Source organism: Salvelinus fontinalis, chromosome 21, assembly GCF_029448725.1.
Source record: "Salvelinus fontinalis isolate EN_2023a chromosome 21, ASM2944872v1, whole genome shotgun sequence".
Taxonomy (NCBI): Eukaryota; Metazoa; Chordata; class Actinopteri; order Salmoniformes; family Salmonidae; genus Salvelinus; species Salvelinus fontinalis.
This window is the reverse complement of record NC_074685.1, coordinates 47,212,942-47,230,852: the sequence shown is the minus strand read 5'-3', so window position 1 is coordinate 47,230,852 and position 17,911 is coordinate 47,212,942. Positions and strand designations below refer to the sequence as shown.

At 39.6% G+C, this 17,911-nt stretch overlaps 2 protein-coding genes across 3 annotated transcripts; one reads left to right on the top strand and one right to left on the bottom strand.

Annotated features, from left to right (window-relative positions):
* Nucleotides 1–122: 122 nt before the first annotated feature.
* hint1 (histidine triad nucleotide binding protein 1) lies at nucleotides 123–8,421 on the bottom strand. 2 transcript variants are annotated; one of them, XM_055875544.1, is made up of 3 exons: nucleotides 8,274–8,421; nucleotides 3,179–3,283; nucleotides 123–481 (listed from the first exon to the last, which is right to left on the bottom strand). In XM_055875544.1, the coding sequence occupies exons 1-3, from the start codon at nucleotides 8,382–8,384 to the stop codon at nucleotides 317–319; spliced, it is 381 nt and encodes a 126-aa protein (XP_055731519.1). In that variant the 5' UTR covers nucleotides 8,385–8,421; the 3' UTR covers nucleotides 123–316. The 2 variants fall into 2 exon arrangements, with proteins under 2 accessions (XP_055731519.1, XP_055731520.1); XM_055875545.1 differs by lacking the exon at nucleotides 8,274–8,421 and adding an exon at nucleotides 5,260–5,514.
* Nucleotides 8,422–13,628: 5,207 nt separating this feature from the next.
* On the top strand, nucleotides 13,629–16,968 carry lyrm7 (LYR motif containing 7). The gene is made up of 5 exons (XM_055875543.1): nucleotides 13,629–13,736; nucleotides 14,059–14,131; nucleotides 14,784–14,854; nucleotides 15,194–15,275; nucleotides 15,492–16,968. The coding sequence occupies exons 1-5, from the start codon at nucleotides 13,656–13,658 to the stop codon at nucleotides 15,617–15,619; spliced, it is 435 nt and encodes a 144-aa protein (XP_055731518.1). The 5' UTR covers nucleotides 13,629–13,655; the 3' UTR covers nucleotides 15,620–16,968.
* Nucleotides 16,969–17,911: the final 943 nt, after the last annotated feature.

Below are 17,911 nucleotides of genomic sequence, written 5' to 3'. Positions count from 1 at the left end.
GTAGAATGCATTTAAATTCCCATTCCATCATGAATAAATGGACATTCATACAAGACCAGAATAAACCAAACATTTCCTGTCTCTGAGAGATTAAAGGAGAAGAAATGTCAATCACACTGTGGCGCTTGTGAAGTGCATTTATTTACCAATGATATATCATCACATTAGGTCTACATGACAGACTGACAGTGAAATAAGTAGTAGGTCTACGTGACATACTGACAGTGAAATAAGTTGCATCGGGACAGCATTGGACTATCTGGGGATAAAGAGATGACGGATGGCGGTCAGGACGGTAGACGGTCTGTGTGGACAGTTAGCCGGGGGGCCAGCCCAACTGGCGTCCGCCCATCACGTGGATGTGGATGTGGTAGACGGACTGGCCACCGTCGGGCCCGTCGTTCAAGATCAGCCTGTAGCCCTTGGGCAGGCCAATCTGCTCGGCACACTTCTTGGCCACTATCATCATGTGGCCCAGGAGCTATGACATCACAAAGAAAGAAAAATGTACTTTATTTTTTATTCATTTAACCTGTTGAGGCTGGGGGCGCTGTTGTCACTATTTATGCTAATCGTGTAATTTTTGAAACGGCTTCCCACAAAATTCTTGATCGTACAATATGCATATTATTATTATTATTGGATAGAAAACAGTCTATAGTTTCTATAGGAGTTGAAATTTTGTCTCTAAGTGAAACAGAACCCATTCTACAGCAATTTCCCTGACATGGAGTCAGATTTCAGAAATGTTGGCCCCTGATCTGGAGTCAGTTAAAAGGCCACAGTTATTGCTATGAGTATACGGACACTGCTTACGTCTTCCCCTGGATGCCTTTACGTGATGACGATTTGAATGGGGTCGATTGCGCGTTCACAGGCACTACAAATTAAAAAACCCTGAGGCTAGTCACTCTTTTGGAGCTGCGTCATGCGCCTGGAGGACACCGACCCGCACCTGTTCCAAGCATTAGTGGAGGGAGTAATATTACTCTGGTCATGTTTCTACTCGTTATAGGAGTTAAAAACATCATAAGGTAGTTAATTTAAAGCGTTTTATAGCAATTTATATCCGTTTAGTGCGATTTTGGGACATTTATTTCTGAAACGCTGTGAATGGCTGGGCACGCTTCCAGTTCATCCCGAACGCAGTTGGCATTTCCACATGGCAAGAGGACAGCTTTCCACCAAAAGACGATTAGACCCAAGAAAGGATCCTTTGCCCAAGATACTGATGGAAGAACAGCTCAAAGTAGGACATTTTTATTATGATAAATCGTGTTTCTGTCGAAAAATGTTAGTGGCTTAGGAAGCCATGTTTTTTGACGTAGCTTCGCTTGGCGCAAACTGTATTGAAAAGTAAGGATAATTTAAAAAATGTAATTCCGCGATTGTATTAAGAATTAAATTGTCTATCAATCCCTGTCCACCCTATATTTTTTAGTCACGTTTATGAGTATTTATGTATAAGAGTAGATCACTGTCTAATATGGCGCACGGACATTTTCTCACCAGCTGGGCTACATTTCACATTGTCTAACCATGATTTTGGTGGCTAAATATGCACATTTTCGAACAAACTGTATATGTATGTTGTAATGTGATGTTACAGGGGTGTCATCTGAAGAATTCTGAGAAGGTTAGTGAAAAAATAATATATTTTGGCGATGTTTACGTTATCGCTCACTTTGGCTAGAATTAATGCTGGGGTAATGTTTGCACATGTGCTATGCTAATATAACGATTTATTGTGTTTTCGCTGTAAGACACTTAGAAAATCTGAAATATTGTCTGTATTCACAGGATCTGTGTCTTTCGATTCGTGTATGCTGTGTATTTTTACGAAATGTTTGATGATTAGTAAGTAGGTAAACACGTTGCTCTATGTAGTTATTCTAGTCCATTTGTGACGGTGGGTGCAATTGTAACCTATGACATCTACCTGAAATATGCACATTTTTCTAACAAAACCTATCCCATACCATAAATATGTTATCAGACTGTCATCTGATGAGTTTTTTTCTTGGTTAGGGGCTATAAATATCTTAGTTTAGCCGAATTAGTGATAGCTACTGTTGTTGGTGGACAAATAAAAGATGGTGGATTATGCTAATGTGTTTTTAGCTAATAGATTTACATCTTTACATATTGTGTCTTCCCTGTAAAACATTTTAAAAATCGGACATGTTGGCTGGATTCACAAGATCTGTGTCTTTCATTAGCTGTATTGGACTTTAATGTGTGAAAGTTAAATATTTAAAAAAAATATTTTTTTTGAATTTCGCGGCTCTGCCTTTTCAGTGGGGGTGGGGGGGGGGAGTGCCGCTAGCGGCACCCTCATCCTAGACAGGTTAACCTTTATTTAACTAGAAAAGTCAGTTCAGAACAAATTCTTGTTTACAATGAAGGCCTACCAAAAGGCAAAAGGCCTCCTGTGGGGACATGGTCTGGGATAAAAAAAAAAATATATATATAGGACAAAACACACATCATGACAAGAGAGACACAACATAGCATGGCAGCAACACATGATAGACAAACTTTAATGAAACAAAACAAAAATTATGAATATTTATTGCAAATCCTAAGCGCTGGAATCCCATTCGGGCCAAATGTTCTGAGAAATCACTGAACAACCTGCTTAAAGAGACTAAAACAACTTTCCATTAGCAACTATGGATATAAAAAATATTTTTTTAAACATTTTATAAAAATGCCAAAATCCTTAACTGCTCATGACTCATAAAGCATTAAACATTGTAGAATTGATTAGGCTTCATGTTCTAATAGGTCTCCAATGTTCTTTACATCTGAAACATGAACTGAATAAAAACCATAGGCTACCCCTATAACAGAACAAAATCCTTGAGTCATAGGGACATTTTCTGGCAGGTTTCCAATAGGTAAAGAGTTCCATCTGCTGGGCCATTGATTGTCTACTACATTTGTCAACCAATCCATCCCTACAGAGCAACAATGCAAAGGGTTTTATTCCGGCCCAGCACTAACACAACAGACAAACTAATCAAGGGTTCAATGTTTAGATTGACCAGTTAAACCAGCTGTGTTAGCGCTGGGATGGAACAAAAGCGTAGCTCTCCCAGGATCAGGGGTTTGTCACTGGTCTAGGTTACAGAACCGAAGCAACTGAATGAATGAGTTGAGGTGGTGTCATACTTACAGCCGCATCACTGTCCTCTGCTTTTGACAGTTGCACAATTGGTTTTCTTGGGACAACCAAAAAATGAGTAGGGGCCTGTGGAGTAACATCATGGAAGGCTATGCACTGAAAACACACACAGAATAAAAGTTAATAGAAAATACATATTAGTTAACAGCTCTACAGTTGTGGCCAAAAGTTTTGAGAATGACACAAATATTATTTTTCACAAAGTCTGCTGTCTCAGTTTGTATGATGGCAATTTGCATATACTACAGAATGTTATGAAGAGTGATCAGATGAATTGTAATTAATTGTAAAGTCCCTCTTTGCCATGCAAATTAACTGAATCCCCCCAAAACATTTCCACTCCATTCCCGCCCTGCCACAAAAGGACCAGCTGACATCATGTCAGTGATTCTCTCGTTAACACAGGTGTGAGTGTTGACGAGGACAAGGCTGGAGATCACTCTGTCATGCTGATTGAGTTCGAATAACAGACTGGAAGCTTCAAAAGGTGGGTGGTGCTTGGAATCATTGTTCTTCCTCTGTCAACCATGGTTACCTGCAAGGAAACACGTGCCGTCATCATTGCTTTGCACAAAAAGGGCTTCACTGGCAAGGATATTGCTGCCAGTAAGATTGCACCTAAATCAACCATTTATCGGATCATCAAGGACTTCAAGGAGAGCGGTTCAATTGTTGTGAAGAAGGCTTCAGGGCGCCCAAGAAAGTCCAGCAAGCGCCAGGACCGTCTCCTAAAGTTGATTCAGCTGCGGGATCGGGGCACCACCAGTACAGAGCTTGCTCAGGAATGGCAGCAGGCAGGTGTGAGTGCATCTGCACGCACAGTGAGGCAAAGACTTTTGGAGGATGGCCTTGTGTCAAGAAGGGCAGCAAAGAAGCCACTTCTCTCCAGGAAAAACATCAGGGACAGACTGATATTCTGCTGAGGACTGGGGTAAAGTAATTTTCTCTGATGAATCCCCTTTCCGATTATTTGGGGCATCTGGAAAAAAGCTTGTCCGGAGAAGACAAGGTGAGTGCTACCATCGGTCCTGTGTCATGCCAACAGTAAAGCATCCTGAGATCATTCATGTGTGAGGTTGCTTCTCAGCCAAGGGAGTGGGCTCACTCACAATTTTGCCTTAGAACACAGCCATGAATAAATAATAGTACCAACACATCCTCTGAGAGCAACTTTTCTCAACCATCCAGGAACAGTTTGGTGACGAACAATGCCTCTTCCAGCATGATGGAGCACCTTGCCATAAGGCAAAAGTGATAACTAAGTGGCTCGGGGAACAAAACATCGATATTTTGGGTCCATGGCTAGGAAACTCCCCAGACCTTAATCCCATTGAGAACGTGTGGTCAATCCTCAAGAGGCGGGTGGACAAACAAAACCCCACAAATTCTGACAAACTCCAAGTATTGATTATGCAAGAATGTGCTGCCATCAGTCAGGATGTGGCCCAGCTGTTAATTGACAGCATGCCAGGGCGGATTGCAGAGGTCTTGAAAAAAAAGGGTCAACACTGCAAATAATGACTCTTTGCATCAACTTCATGTAATTGTCAATAAAAGCCTTTGACACTTATGAAATGTTTGTATTTTACCCCCTTTTTCTTCCCAATTTTGATCTTGTCTCATCCCACTTCCCGAGCCCGTTGGAGAGTTACAGCGATGAGACAAGATCAAAATTGGGAAGAAAAAGGGGGTAAAATAAATTGAAAAAGACACCCTGCTGTTGTTCATGGTTTGGGGCGACAGGTAGCCTAGTGGTTAGAGCGTTGGAATAGTAACCGAAAGGTTGCAAGATCAAATCCCCGAGCTGACATGGTAAACATCTGTCGTTCTGCCCCTGAACAAGGCAGTTAACCCACTGTTCCTAGGCTGCCATTGAAAATAAGAAATTGTTCTTAACTGACTTGCCTAGTTAAATAAAGGTCAAATATATATATATATATTTTAAATGGTTTATGCATCACATGTTTTCTTGGCATGGTGCACTTTGACTGCAGCAACTCAGAAGCTTATTCTAGGCAAGACAAACTCAATATCACGATTTCACATTTTAGGTCTCATTCAGTAGTTTTTACCTGATTAAGTAGAATCCTCTTGGAAAATGATGTAAAAAGTAGCATTTATATGACTAAAACACAAGTTGAAAATGATACCGTTGCTGCTTCCTGTTGTCATGGATTATTTTATTATAAAGATGCTTTGTGGGAGGCAGTTGTTGATGTGTTCAGGTCTCTGGTTAGAGCCCAGGTTAGGGCGAGGAGAGGGACGGAAGCAACACTGTTACATTGATGCTGTTGTCCCGGATTGCTGAGGAGGAGGAGGTAAAAAGGGGGTGAGTGTAACTGGTGTGAAATGGCTAGCTAGTTAGCGGTGTGTGCTAGTGGCAATCGGTGAAATCCCTCGCTCCGAGACCTTGAAGTAGTTGTTTCCCTTGCCCTGCAAGGCCGGGGCTTTTGTGGAGCGATAGGTAACAACGCTTCGTGGGAGGAAGTTGTTCAAACTCAGGTTGGGGCAAGGACAGAAGAAACACTCTTACAATAGCTTGACTACCAAATCAGTGTATTAGTTTGTGGACCATTTTTTAAATACTGACAGCGCCACGAATTGTCTGCGCTGTTTGAGTTTGAAAATGACAAAGGTGTTAAAGGTAGACTCAGTAAAATAAGTTGCCACGAGCAGCACCAGATGTTGAGATGAGCTGGGATGCAAGACTTCGCTCTCACAGGTTTGCTTCACGCTGTTCAAAGCACGGTAGCCAGGGCACCAAAACAGCAGAGAAGCTAAGCCTCGCGCTACAACAATCTTATGCACCATTTACATATCGGCAGACATTCACTTTCAATGGAAGAAAAGCAAGAGAAGCAGAGTGGGCAGGGGGACCGTTGAGAACATGGCGAGGGAGCTGAACAGGGCGGGACTAAAGTTGGGGAAAGCTGAACTTTATTGAAATCCTCTGCAATATCGTGACTAGAGGTCGACCGATTAATCGGCATGGCCACCTGTTACGCGAGTGCAGCAAGGAGCCAAGATAAGTTGCTAGCTAGCATTAAACTTACCTTATAAAAAACAATCAATCTTAACATAATCACTAGTTGATGGTTGATGATATCACTAGGTTAACTAGCTTGTCCTGCGTTGCATATAATCAATGCAGTGCCTGTTAATTTATCATCGAAACACAGCCTACTTTGCCAAATGGGGGATGATTTAACAAAAGCGCAATCGCAAAAAAAGCACAATCGTTGCACAAATGTACCTAACCATAAACGTCAATGCCTTTCTTAAAATCAATACACAGAAGTATATATTTTTTAAACTTGCATATTTAGTTAAAAGAAATGCATGTTAGCAGGCAATATTAACTAGGGAAATTGTGTCACTTCTTCTGCGTTCATTGCACGCAGAGTCAGGGTATATGCAACAGTTTGGGCCGCCTGGCTCGTTGCGAACTAATTTGCCAGAATTTTACACAATTATTACATAACATTGAAGTTTGTGCAATGTAACAGCAACATTTAGACTTAGGGTTGCCGCCCATTCAATAAAATACGGAACGGTTTCGTATTTCACTGAAAGAATAAACTTTTAGTTCTCGAAATTATAGTTTCCAGATTTTACCATATTAACGACCAACGGCTCGTATTTCTGTGTTTATTATACTATAAATAAGTCTATGATTTGATAGAGCAGTCTGACTGAGCGGTGGTAGGTGGCAGCTTGCTCGTAAGCATTCATTCAAACTTTACTGCATTTGCCAGCAGCTCTTAGCAATGCTTGATTCACAGCGCTGTTTATGACTTCAAGCCTATCAACTCCTGAGTTTAGGCTGGCAATAATAAAGTGCCTATTAGAACATCCAAAAGTCACAGGTATATGAAATACAAATGGTACAGAGAGAAATAGTAGACGCGTCATAATTCCTATAATAACTACAACCTTAAAACTTCTTTACTGGGAATATTGAACCACCAGCTGTCCTATGTTCTCATGTTCTGAGCAAGGAACTTAAACGTTAGCTTTTTTTTTTACATGGCACATATTGCACTTTTACTTTCTTCTCCAACACTGTGTTTTTGCATTATTTAAACCAAATTGAGCATGTTTCATTATTTTTATTTATTTATGTATTATATATATGTATTATATTAATGTAAAATAAAAGTGTTCATTCAGTATTGTTATAATTGTCATTATTACAAAAATATATACAAATCTGCACGGGCTTTTTTTAGTCCTCCAATAATCAGTATCTGCATTGAAAAATAATTATCGGTCGATCTCTAATCGTGACGCGACGCAAGTAACCAATCAAAGCGCACCATAGCTTCCAACCCCTACTGGATTGGTTGTTCATGCGTAGCGCTACCTACCTTGCTTGCTAGCTAACTTGTTAGCACTCACATGAGGGAGAAGCTAGCGTGGCTAAGTGATTGATGCTTGTTTTGTGTAAATGGCAGGTAAATTGTTGTGGAAATTGCCCCATTATACTTTTCACTTTCTGCATCTACGTCATATAGCTTAGTCTACCTTTAAGTCCTGCGACAGACAGACAGGGGCGTCAAAAAAAAAAAAATCAATGGTACCAACACCAAATATATTAATCTGATTCAAGTTATCGATTTAATGTCAGCGTGATGATTATACACTTTTTAGCATCTCCAATCTGAGGTAACAGAATGAGTTGAAAATGCAAGCTTGTGTAATTTAGCAGTAACACGTTGTCCACAATAGGGAAATTTGCGTAATTTAAAATAATTCAATATGTTAAAGTAATTAAGTATTTTAGTATATAATAAACGCAGTACACTCACATTTTTACAACAATGACATACATTTCTGAACGCTTGACGTCCCTGATTTGACAGTTTATTTACAGCCAGCTAACTACCCCACTTGCTACTGTATTTGTCTAAATACCTGGGTAATAACGGATTCATTGACAACTGGTGTGTCGCTATCAGTTTAACGTTAGCTAACCAAAGACTCAGCTAGCTAGCTAGGTGGCTTAACCGTACCATACTGTGTGGTTAACCAGATTAATGGTGTTTGCATGAAAATTATCATATCAATACAAATTATAAATTCACACCTGATCATCTTCAAATAATATTTTTGCAGGAATCTCCTTGCGAATGATTTTGCCGAAGATTGTATCTCCGCCGGGCTGGGCAACCTGAGCTTTTGCTATCTCATCCGCCATGGCGCTAGACTTTGGTCTTTGTGGTACGCATGCGCTTGAACCTCTGCCTCATAGGTTAAAGTTCATGGGCTCTGCAGAACGCCAAAACTTGAGCACAACGATTGTTTAAAAATATTGAATAACATTTTTGTATTGTCTGTATCACTGAGGTATAATAAGAACGTGCTGCATCGAAGACAGTACAGTATGGAGACAGGCTAAAACTGCTTATACAGTAGAAGTCACACTTGTAGGCGATGTCATGGCCAAGTTGACAAGCTAAACGCATGCGTATTAACACTCAAGATAAACTGGTTGAAAAGATGTTTGATCAATACTGATTCAGTATGGTATTTCATTCCAAATAATGTTTTTAATACTTTGGGAGGTCTTAATTTTTTACTGAAATGTAATTATATTCCTGAAAGATTACCTGCTAAATTGGCTAGGTTTCACCAACAAGCTTTAATGGCCTGGAAAATATGTTTCCAACATGATTTTCCCCCACATAAAGCTCTTTTGTGCAATAATTCAGACATAACTGTAAGGAATAAGTCATTGTTCTACCCCAGCTGGCATGAGAGGAATATTGACTTTGTTCTTGATGTTTTTGACAACAAGGGTAATATTCTCACATATGAACAATTTATAACATTGAAAGAGTTTCCAATACCTTTCTGAGAGTTTATTTCTGTGTTCAAAACCCTTCCCAGTGGTCTACCTACACTAATGAAAACTCATCTTAGCTTTGGTAATGATCACAAAGTTTATCCAGAACTCAGATTGGAAGGCGTGGGCTTACTTGAGAAATCTTGTTGTAATAAATATATAAGACAAATTCTTCATTTACAAAACCAACTTACACCGAGAGGAAAGTTTTTCTGGAACATGCTTATTCCTGATATTGTCTGGAAAAATGCATGGTTAAGGCCTTACAAATATTGTATACCAAACAAAGTTAAGGAAGTGCACTTTAAAATTTTACATAAGATATATCCATGTAATTCTATGATATCCAAATTTGTGGCAATTGATGATATCTGCGTTTTCTGTGAAAAAGAAGGTGAGAATCTGTCTCACTTGTTCTTTGAATGTAAATTTGTGTCAGAATTTTGGGAAAACCTTGCAAAATACTTATTTACCATTATGAACACTACCTATGTTTTTGACATGAAAGATATAATATTTTACTATTGCAATGATAACAAGACCACTGAAATGATTGTGAATTGTTTTATTCTTGTTGCCAAATACTTCATACACAAACAAAATTCAAAAATTCTATACCAACATTTTATTTTATTAAATTTAACTATTTTATTAAAACATTAACTCTTGTGAACAATAACAAGAATAACATTTTCCTAAATCATTACAATAAGATTTTTTCAGAGTGATAACAATTGCACTATAATTGTTTATTTTTTTGTATTTTTTGTTTGTTTCAGTATTTTCTTGTTAATACCTGCGTTCTGTTTTGTATGATGTCAGAATGTAAATTGTTGACCTGTATTTTGAATAAAAAATACATTTAAAAAACTCATGCGTATAACATGTCATCGGTCTCTCGCGCCACACTGCGCATCTGCAGACCGTCAAATCAAAGGTACACCTTCGATATAGTTGTTTTTGACAAATATTAAAACGTGTCAGTTTGTCAGTCTCACGAAGTTGGAGTAATAACAAGTTCGGATAGTTAAGGCATTGGCTCAAATCTAGTTGAGCCTTTAGCTTTCGAGAAAATTAACTAAGGAAGAATGTTTTACTTCTCTCATTTACTTCTCCACAAACCCTCCGCTTGGTCGGCTTCGCAAGCGTTCCCAAAAGTCTCGCGATGTTGCGCCTCTGGGTTTAGAAACTCTGTGGTATCAGCACTTCATACAGTAAACACGGTGGGCGCGGAAGCAGGGGTGTTATCAGAGATAGAACAATTTTGGCCGAAATTCTGCACATTTTCTCATAGATTAAACATTTGATCTCAATAGAGTTTTCTGTTCTTAAAATTATAATATGTTATGAGCAGAGTGGACTAAGATTAGTAGACTTTACCCTTTCCCAAAGTAAAACAAAACTCGCGTTGTTTAGGAGTGCAAAGGCGAATATAGGTTTTGCGCACTACACAGAGTAGGGGTTCCCAAACCGAAACATGCCAATATTTGCTAGAACGCGCCAATAAGATCTCGCTAACTTGTGCTTAGATCTGCACACCTCCTTGCTTGTTCTGCCCACCAGGACTCATCTGTTCCCGTTGGAAACGACAGACTGTGGTCTATTTTGGGTTAGTTAAAACATCTTTGGTGTAACCATTAGTCCAGCAACTAAAACGAGAGTTTCTACTGGACAAATTCAGCTAGGTTCCTCCCCGTTTCGTTCTGTTGGCTTCCGTTTAAGAAACGTTTTGCAACAGAATGAATACTCCTCTGGCTAACCTCAATTTTGAACATAGAGATAGAGGACTTCTTCGATATTGTGGGGTTGGATGGGAAGCGTCGCTGCACATCTATTTTCAGTTCTCTCCAGAGATTTTCGATTAGATTCAAGTCCGGGCTCTGGCTGGGCCACTCAAGGACATTCAGGGACGTGTCCTGAAGCCACTCCTGCGCTGTCTTGGCTGTGTGCTTAGGGTCGTTGTCCTGTTACATCCACCATACGGGTCAATCGGCGTGCACCAACCACTGCATCTACTTCTTCAATTAAATCCTCTGCACTCATTTCTAGCGCCATTCCACTCCAGAGATAACCCCCTTTATAGGCGCCCTGTTACGCAGATCCACACAAGACACATTCCTTCAATATTAGAGGACTCTTCTTTGTATCTGTGCCATTATAGAGTCTGTGACAGCATGGACATTTTGAAGTAGTACATTCTCTTCTTCACGATTGGTTGATCCCTCGTGATGACCCGGTTGGACATGACTCCAACACAGTGGCGTGTATTAATGGATGCCAAGGGAAGCCAGGCTTCCCCAAATATTTGACCAATACATTTTTTCAAATTATTAAATAATTAATCTTTCGTTTTCAGAATTTTCAGTCAATTCGCAACTGGCTGAATCTCAGTGGAGAAATCATCAGAGAGAGTGAAACAGCATTCCTCTGTCTCAGTATGTGTAGCCCATGTATCTGAAGCTGTCTGGAACAAAAAAATATGACATGTTGCCGCAGTAGCATTTGATTGATTGATTGATTGATGCCAACAAGCATCCCTTGATAAAATCACATCCTAAGCAAAACATAATTTTCAGATAAACGTGTGTGTTTCTGGTCTGCTTGTCCTGTCCTGCAGTAGGTATCTTGCTAAATTGGCCCTTTCCTAAGCTTTGGATGGAGACGGAGATGGATGGAGATGTGGATTTGGACTTGTGGTTTTGACTTAATTCTCTGTACAGGCCAATGATTATGACAGCGATTTTGATCTAATCATAAATTAATATATTCTGCCACTGGCCTGAGACGATTGCAGTTCAATATGTAGCCTAGATGTAGTCTAGTACGCTCACGTTAACTAGCTAGCTAACTAACTTAGCTGGTTCATTGTTGCCCATGTGAAGAAGTTAGCCTCTACGGGATCGGTGCCCCCCCCCCCCCCCCCCCCACGGGACGGTTGAGCTAACGTGCGCTAATGTGATTAGCATGACGTTTTAAGTAACAGGAAAATTTCCCAGAACATAGACATATCTCATATGGGCAGAAAGCTTAAATTCTTGTTAATCTAACTGCACTGTCCAATTTACAGTAGCTATTACAGTGAAAGAATACCATGCTATTGTTTGAGGAGAGTGCACAGTTACGAACTTGAGAATGTATTAATAAACCAATTAGGCACATTTGGGCAGTCTTGATACAACATTTTGAACAGAAATACAATGGTTTATTGGATCAGTCTAAAACGTTGGACATACACTGCTTCCATCTAGTGGCCAACATCTAAATTGTACCTAGATTCCTAAGTCATATTTTAGCCTTTCTCTTGCGTTTCAAAGATGCTGTTTTTTCTTTTTATTATCTTTTACTTGATCTAATGTGTTATATTCTCCTACAATAATTTCACATTTCCACAAACTTCAAAGTGTTTGATTTCAAATGGTATCAATAATATACATATCTTTGCTTCAGGTCCTGAGCTACAGGCAGTTAGGGAAAGGGGGATACCTAGTCAGTTGTCCAACAATGTATGTAACAGTATAACTTTAGTACGTCCCCTCGCCCCGACCTCGGGCGCAAACCAGGGACCCTCTGCACACATCAACAACGGTCGCCCACGAAGCATCGTTACCCATCGCTCCACAAAGGCCACGGCCCTTGCAGAGCAAGGTGCAACACTACTTCTAGGTTTCAGAGCAAGTGACGTAACTGATTGAAACGCTAGTAGCGCGTACCCGCTAACTAGCTAGCCATTTCACATCCGTTACATGTATTCAACTGAAATGTGTCTTCAGCATTTAACCCAACCCCTCTGAATCAGAGAGGTGCGGGGGGCTGCCTTAATCGACATCCACATCTTTGGCATCTGGAGAACAGTGTGTTAACTGCCCTGCTCAGGGGCAGGACTACAGATTTTTACCTTATCAGCTCAGGGATTCGATCCAGCAACCTTCCAGTTAAATTTGGGTATGTAATTTTAGCCAAAATTTGAAAAAAAGGTTCTGATCCTTTTAAGTTTGTTTTCAGTGTATTAAACTAAGCATATATAGTCTTGTTGATTTGATGATGTTTAAATGTTTAAGTTGAAATGGTGCTGGAATAACGGTGCTCCTGTTGTCTTTGTACTGACTTGCAGTAACTCTGTGGTTCTAAATCGGTAGTTGTTTAGTAAACTGTCAAACATTAACTTGCTTGACCATGCTGCTGGCCATATAACTGTTTGTTACATACAATATTTGCTTTGTGGACTTCACCAGTCAGATGTTGCTCTGTGGGTTTGCAATGAAACAAACGTATGTGTAGTTGAATTTATTCAGCCACTGTGTGACTGTTGTATTTTTGTTGTCACAGCCTTATTGTATGTCACGGTGGTGTATGAACGAATGGGTTATAGAGCAAACAACACAATTATCACAACATAGGTTGTAATATGACGTTTTTACTCTGGCTTGGCTTCCCCAGTGATTTTACCCACGCACCGCTACTGCTCCAACAGGGTCAACGGGAAGGATCGGTCAATGAAGTTGGAACTCCCACCCAGTTGACCGCATGAAAATGATGGAAGCCCTCAATGGCGCTGCCCATGCAAGTACGGCCTTTTGGCCACTAGAGGCCTCTAACATTCTTCATGATTCCATACGCTCTCTGATGCTGCATCGTGCCTGTATTGCGTATTGCTTACAGTCGAGTCGGTTCAATTGTAAAGTCAAGATGGCTTCTCGTTTGAAGGTGATTGTGAAAACGTTCAGATTTTGGCATGTTTTTATATTATATATTGCTTCATAAGCATTTGATTTTCTATACGACTGAAAACAATATAAAAATAGTAATTTTTGCTAATCTGGATAGCCGTATAAGATAAACCAGCTCACATGTTTTAGCATTTGAACTAGCTAACAAGCTAGTAAACTAGCCTAGCTGGCTATATTAGCTAACTTACCTAGTCCTAGGCTTGGCCATCAAGAAGGTAATGAATACTTGCTTGTAGTGTTATTGTAGTGTAATAGAGATTGTTGTATGTTAAAGGTTATTTCGACGTTTCTTTACATAGGTCCTCAGAGTGTTCAAAGCACTGCACAGAACAAGAGTGGAGTTGTTCAAAGAAGATACCAGAGCATTGACAGGTAGTTGGCTATTATCAAATGAGTAGTTAGATAGTAGACAGTTGATTATTTTTAATAAGTGGAATCAGTTGTGTAGTGCTAGATATATGGTAGTGTTAAACATACACTTGCGTATACAAAACATTAAGAACACCTGCTCTTTCCATGACATACTGACCAGGTGAATCCAGGTGAAAGCTATGATCCCTTATTGATGCCACTTGTTAAATCCACTTCAATCATTGTACATGAAGGGGATGATACAGGTTAAAGAAGGATTTTTTTTAAAGCCTCGAGACAATTGAGAGTGTGTGTGCCATTCAGAGGGTGAATGGGCAAGACAAAATATTTAAGTGCCTTTGAACGGGGTATGGTAGTAGGTGCCAGGCGCACCGGTTTGTGTTAACTGCTGCATAATATGGTTCAATCAAACCACATGTCAATAAACTCTGTCAGTGCATTTGTGACAAATTTAACAAAATCGTTGCATATTATGCAAAATGTCAAAATAGCTGCAGCAAAATCTTGCATTTTACACAGAAAATATCACACAAAAAAATCCATCTGAAATCCTGGAGGCTCTGACTATACGATATGTGTAGTAGCAGTGACTGTAACCGCTGTTTAACCTGACTAGCTTTTTATTTACATTTTTTATTTTCAACCCCCTAAGCTGCAAGACAAAAGATAAATGAGGAATTCAGGAAAAACAAAAATGAGACTTCGGAGGAAAACATCAATCAGGTATAGTAGGCTTTGCATTCATTCATCAGGAAAGGTGAGTCTTATCGATGATATGAGCTAGCACTCTTGGTTCAAAGCTTAGTCTACATATCCAGCATACATATTGATAACTGGTATGTGGTAATGTTAAACACATACTTGTTTAACAGTTTTACCTTACCACCGTGCTTCTACATCTGCATTGCTTACTGTTTGGGATTTTAGGCTAGGTTTCTGTATAGCACTTTGTGACATCGGCTGATGTAAAAACAGGGCTTTATAAATACATTTGATTGATTGATGTGTCTAGAGACTGAGCACAATAGAAAGATTGTTTATGTTTATACTGTATTTTTCCAGATGATTAAAATGGCCGCTGGTGTGGAAGTGTTTCTTCGTCAAGATGTCGTACAAGCCGAGCATGTAGCTGAAGATAGGATTCGTAAGTTATTTTCTTTTTCAACAATCAAGTCTTAATACATCAAGAAAGGGAGAGAAAAAAAAAAGATATATTTTTTTGGCACGTTGGGTAATGAGAAACACAACAATTACAGCAGTCATATATAAGAACGATATGAATAGGGGTTTCGGCTATGCCCACAGAGGTTTGTTTTTCACATTTAGCCTCCAGTGTTTCCTGTGTCTTTTCATTTCACAGAACTCCGTCCTAGAGAGAGCCTTCTTCTGGAAAACGTACCGTACTGCGATACACCTAGAAAAAGGTCTTCTTCCAACAATGCACCAAAACAAAGTTGTAAAGATGCACCTATTACACGATGTGAATGACCAACAATAACTGCTGAAGACTTTATTTCTCACTCCTCTGGAAGATTTTAAGTGTAATTACAGACATCAATTACAGAGCATACAGTATGTCATTTTATGGTGTGTGTGTGTGTGTGGGGAGGGGGGGTGTTAAGAGTTTGTCATACAAATGTGGTAGCTGTAGATTTGGCTTTGAAAGGTCAAACGTGATATTCATTGTAAATAGAAATTATTTTATTTGCTGCTAATTATGTTGATTTCTTGTTGAATGAATGACTGTTAAGCCATAACTGAGTTGTGTTGTATGACTTTGAGAACAGTACCAGATTTAGTATCGTAATACTCGATACCAAAAAGATACCAAGGGAAAAACAGAAGGTGTATTAGCCATAGTCACAGAATGGCACTTGATCCAGACAAATCTTTTGAGTTCAGTATCATTACATTTGAATTGTTACATTTTTTATCAACTACACTTATACAAACAATGTGACTTTTTTTTAAGCAATCTAACTACATAACAATAATTTCAGTGGTAAATCTCTAGTCTTTTGATAATCTGGGTAAATCAAAATGTAGCCTAGGCCTATTTACAATACAGGTGAATGCATATTCAATAGAAGTGTGTGCATGCATTGAGTTATTGAGCTTGTTTTGGCTGATTTCATGGTTTCCCTTCCACGTTTTATTGTACTGATCAACATTGTATAGAAGAAGAAATATCTAATTTTATAAAAGTGCGCGCGCTAAAACCATTTTAGATAATTCCATTGGTCGTTCAGTGAATTCTCCACTCACCCGGGACACCGTGCCATGAAAAAGGAACTCGGGTTCGGGGATCAAGCAAAGATGATCTTGACTGGGAGAGACGTGACGAATCAAGATTTGGATGACTAGCAGCTTTGAAGTCAGCTATATTTTGTGTTATGGTTTGCAAACAAGGTGCAAATTACACCGTGATATTTTGACGAACATTTTTTACGGGCCTGAAAATGATTTATCTTTTGATGTGGCATGAATAGTTTCAGTTACCAATATGTATGCTGGATATGCAGACTAAGCTTTTAACCAACAGCGCTAGTTTACATCATCAAACGAATGGACATTGTTTTGCCGTTTTTGCATTATTCAAGCATGTTAACGTCTGTACACGTCTGTGATCCTCTCAATCAGTAGACGACGCCAGTGCCCACAGGTTATGCTGCTTGCATAACAAGTGGGGAAACTCAGAAAATACTTGTAAACTGGAAGAAACGAGTTGTGTGCGTTCACATGCTTTGAACTCGTTGATAACGCCGATTAGTTCATTGCAAACAAGCAGCAACAACCATAAAATAAAAGTACAGATATCATCCTCGTAAACAAATTAATAGATTGTATTTTATCATGTTTTTTTGTGGCATTTAACTGCCCGAAAATGCTGTTATCAAGGTAATTCCCTTTGTATGTGACGTCAAAGTTCAGAATGTGGGAGAAGTTGGAGCTCAGAGATGATAGACGAATGTACCACAGGTGGAGGAGCGTTCAAGTGGACCCCCCCCCCCCAGCTTTGTTTGGTTAATGTATGTGCCAATACTGTACCCAAATGGCTGTTTCCCAGACACAGAATAAGCCTAGATCTACAGTTCTACAAGGGCTATAAAATAACCCAAAAATAGATGCTTTTTCATTATTACACTTAAAATGGAGAAAGGCTACTAAAACACACAGAAGCGGGTGGAGGGTGGGAAGATGGCGGAAGTGAATGTTCTGTTTGAAGCAGATGACACTTGGAGTGGAGATGAGAGTGAGAGGAATTAGATTACAAAATAAACAAGACAAGTCAAGTGGCAGTGGAATCTAGTAGATCCGATCCTTGTTCTGATTCATTCGCAGTGATGGTTTTGGATCAGTGGAGTTACCTGGGAGATCGGTTTTGAAGTCTATGAAAATTGTGGTTAAGATGAGGTGGCGTCGGTGAGAGTAATGAGAAGTGGTCTTATTTTGGTTTTCTGTGCATCCGTGGAACAGAAGGGAGCGTGCTCTGCGCCTCAGGAAGATGTCGGATTGGAATGTGTTGTGTTTGGATCTTCAAAGCAGTGTGCCTATCAAAGGGGTAATGTTATGTGCTACAAGCAAATACAAGGGAAATACATTAAGAATTGGATCAAGTGGTTGGTGCACACCGACTGACCCGTATGGAGTGAGGAAACCCACTCTATCCATTCTGTTGGTTTTTGAAGAAGAGTTTCTCCCTTCTCACGTAGTATTTGGGTTGTGTCAAATACCCTGCAAGAGCCTTCATGCCTAAACCCATGCAGTGTGATAAATGTA

Bases quoted from the DNA above. Each gene is read 5' to 3' on its own strand.
- hint1 (XM_055875544.1), bottom strand. From the start codon at position 8,384: ATGGCGGATGAGATAGCAAAAGCTCAGGTTGCCCAGCCCGGCGGAGAT. The intron at 3,284-8,273 runs GTGTGAATTTAT...GTGTGTTTTCAG, and splicing joins TATTATTTGAAGATGATCAG to TGCATAGCCTTCCATGATGT. The intron at 482-3,178 runs GTAAGTATGACA...GTGATGTCATAG, and splicing joins CAGAGGACAGTGATGCGGCT to CTCCTGGGCCACATGATGAT.
- lyrm7 (XM_055875543.1), top strand. From the start codon at position 13,656: ATGCTGCATCGTGCCTGTATTGCGTATTGCTTACAGTCGAGTCGGTTC. The intron at 13,737-14,058 runs GTGATTGTGAAA...TTCTTTACATAG, and splicing joins AGATGGCTTCTCGTTTGAAG to GTCCTCAGAGTGTTCAAAGC. The intron at 14,132-14,783 runs GTAGTTGGCTAT...CAACCCCCTAAG, and splicing joins AGATACCAGAGCATTGACAG to CTGCAAGACAAAAGATAAAT.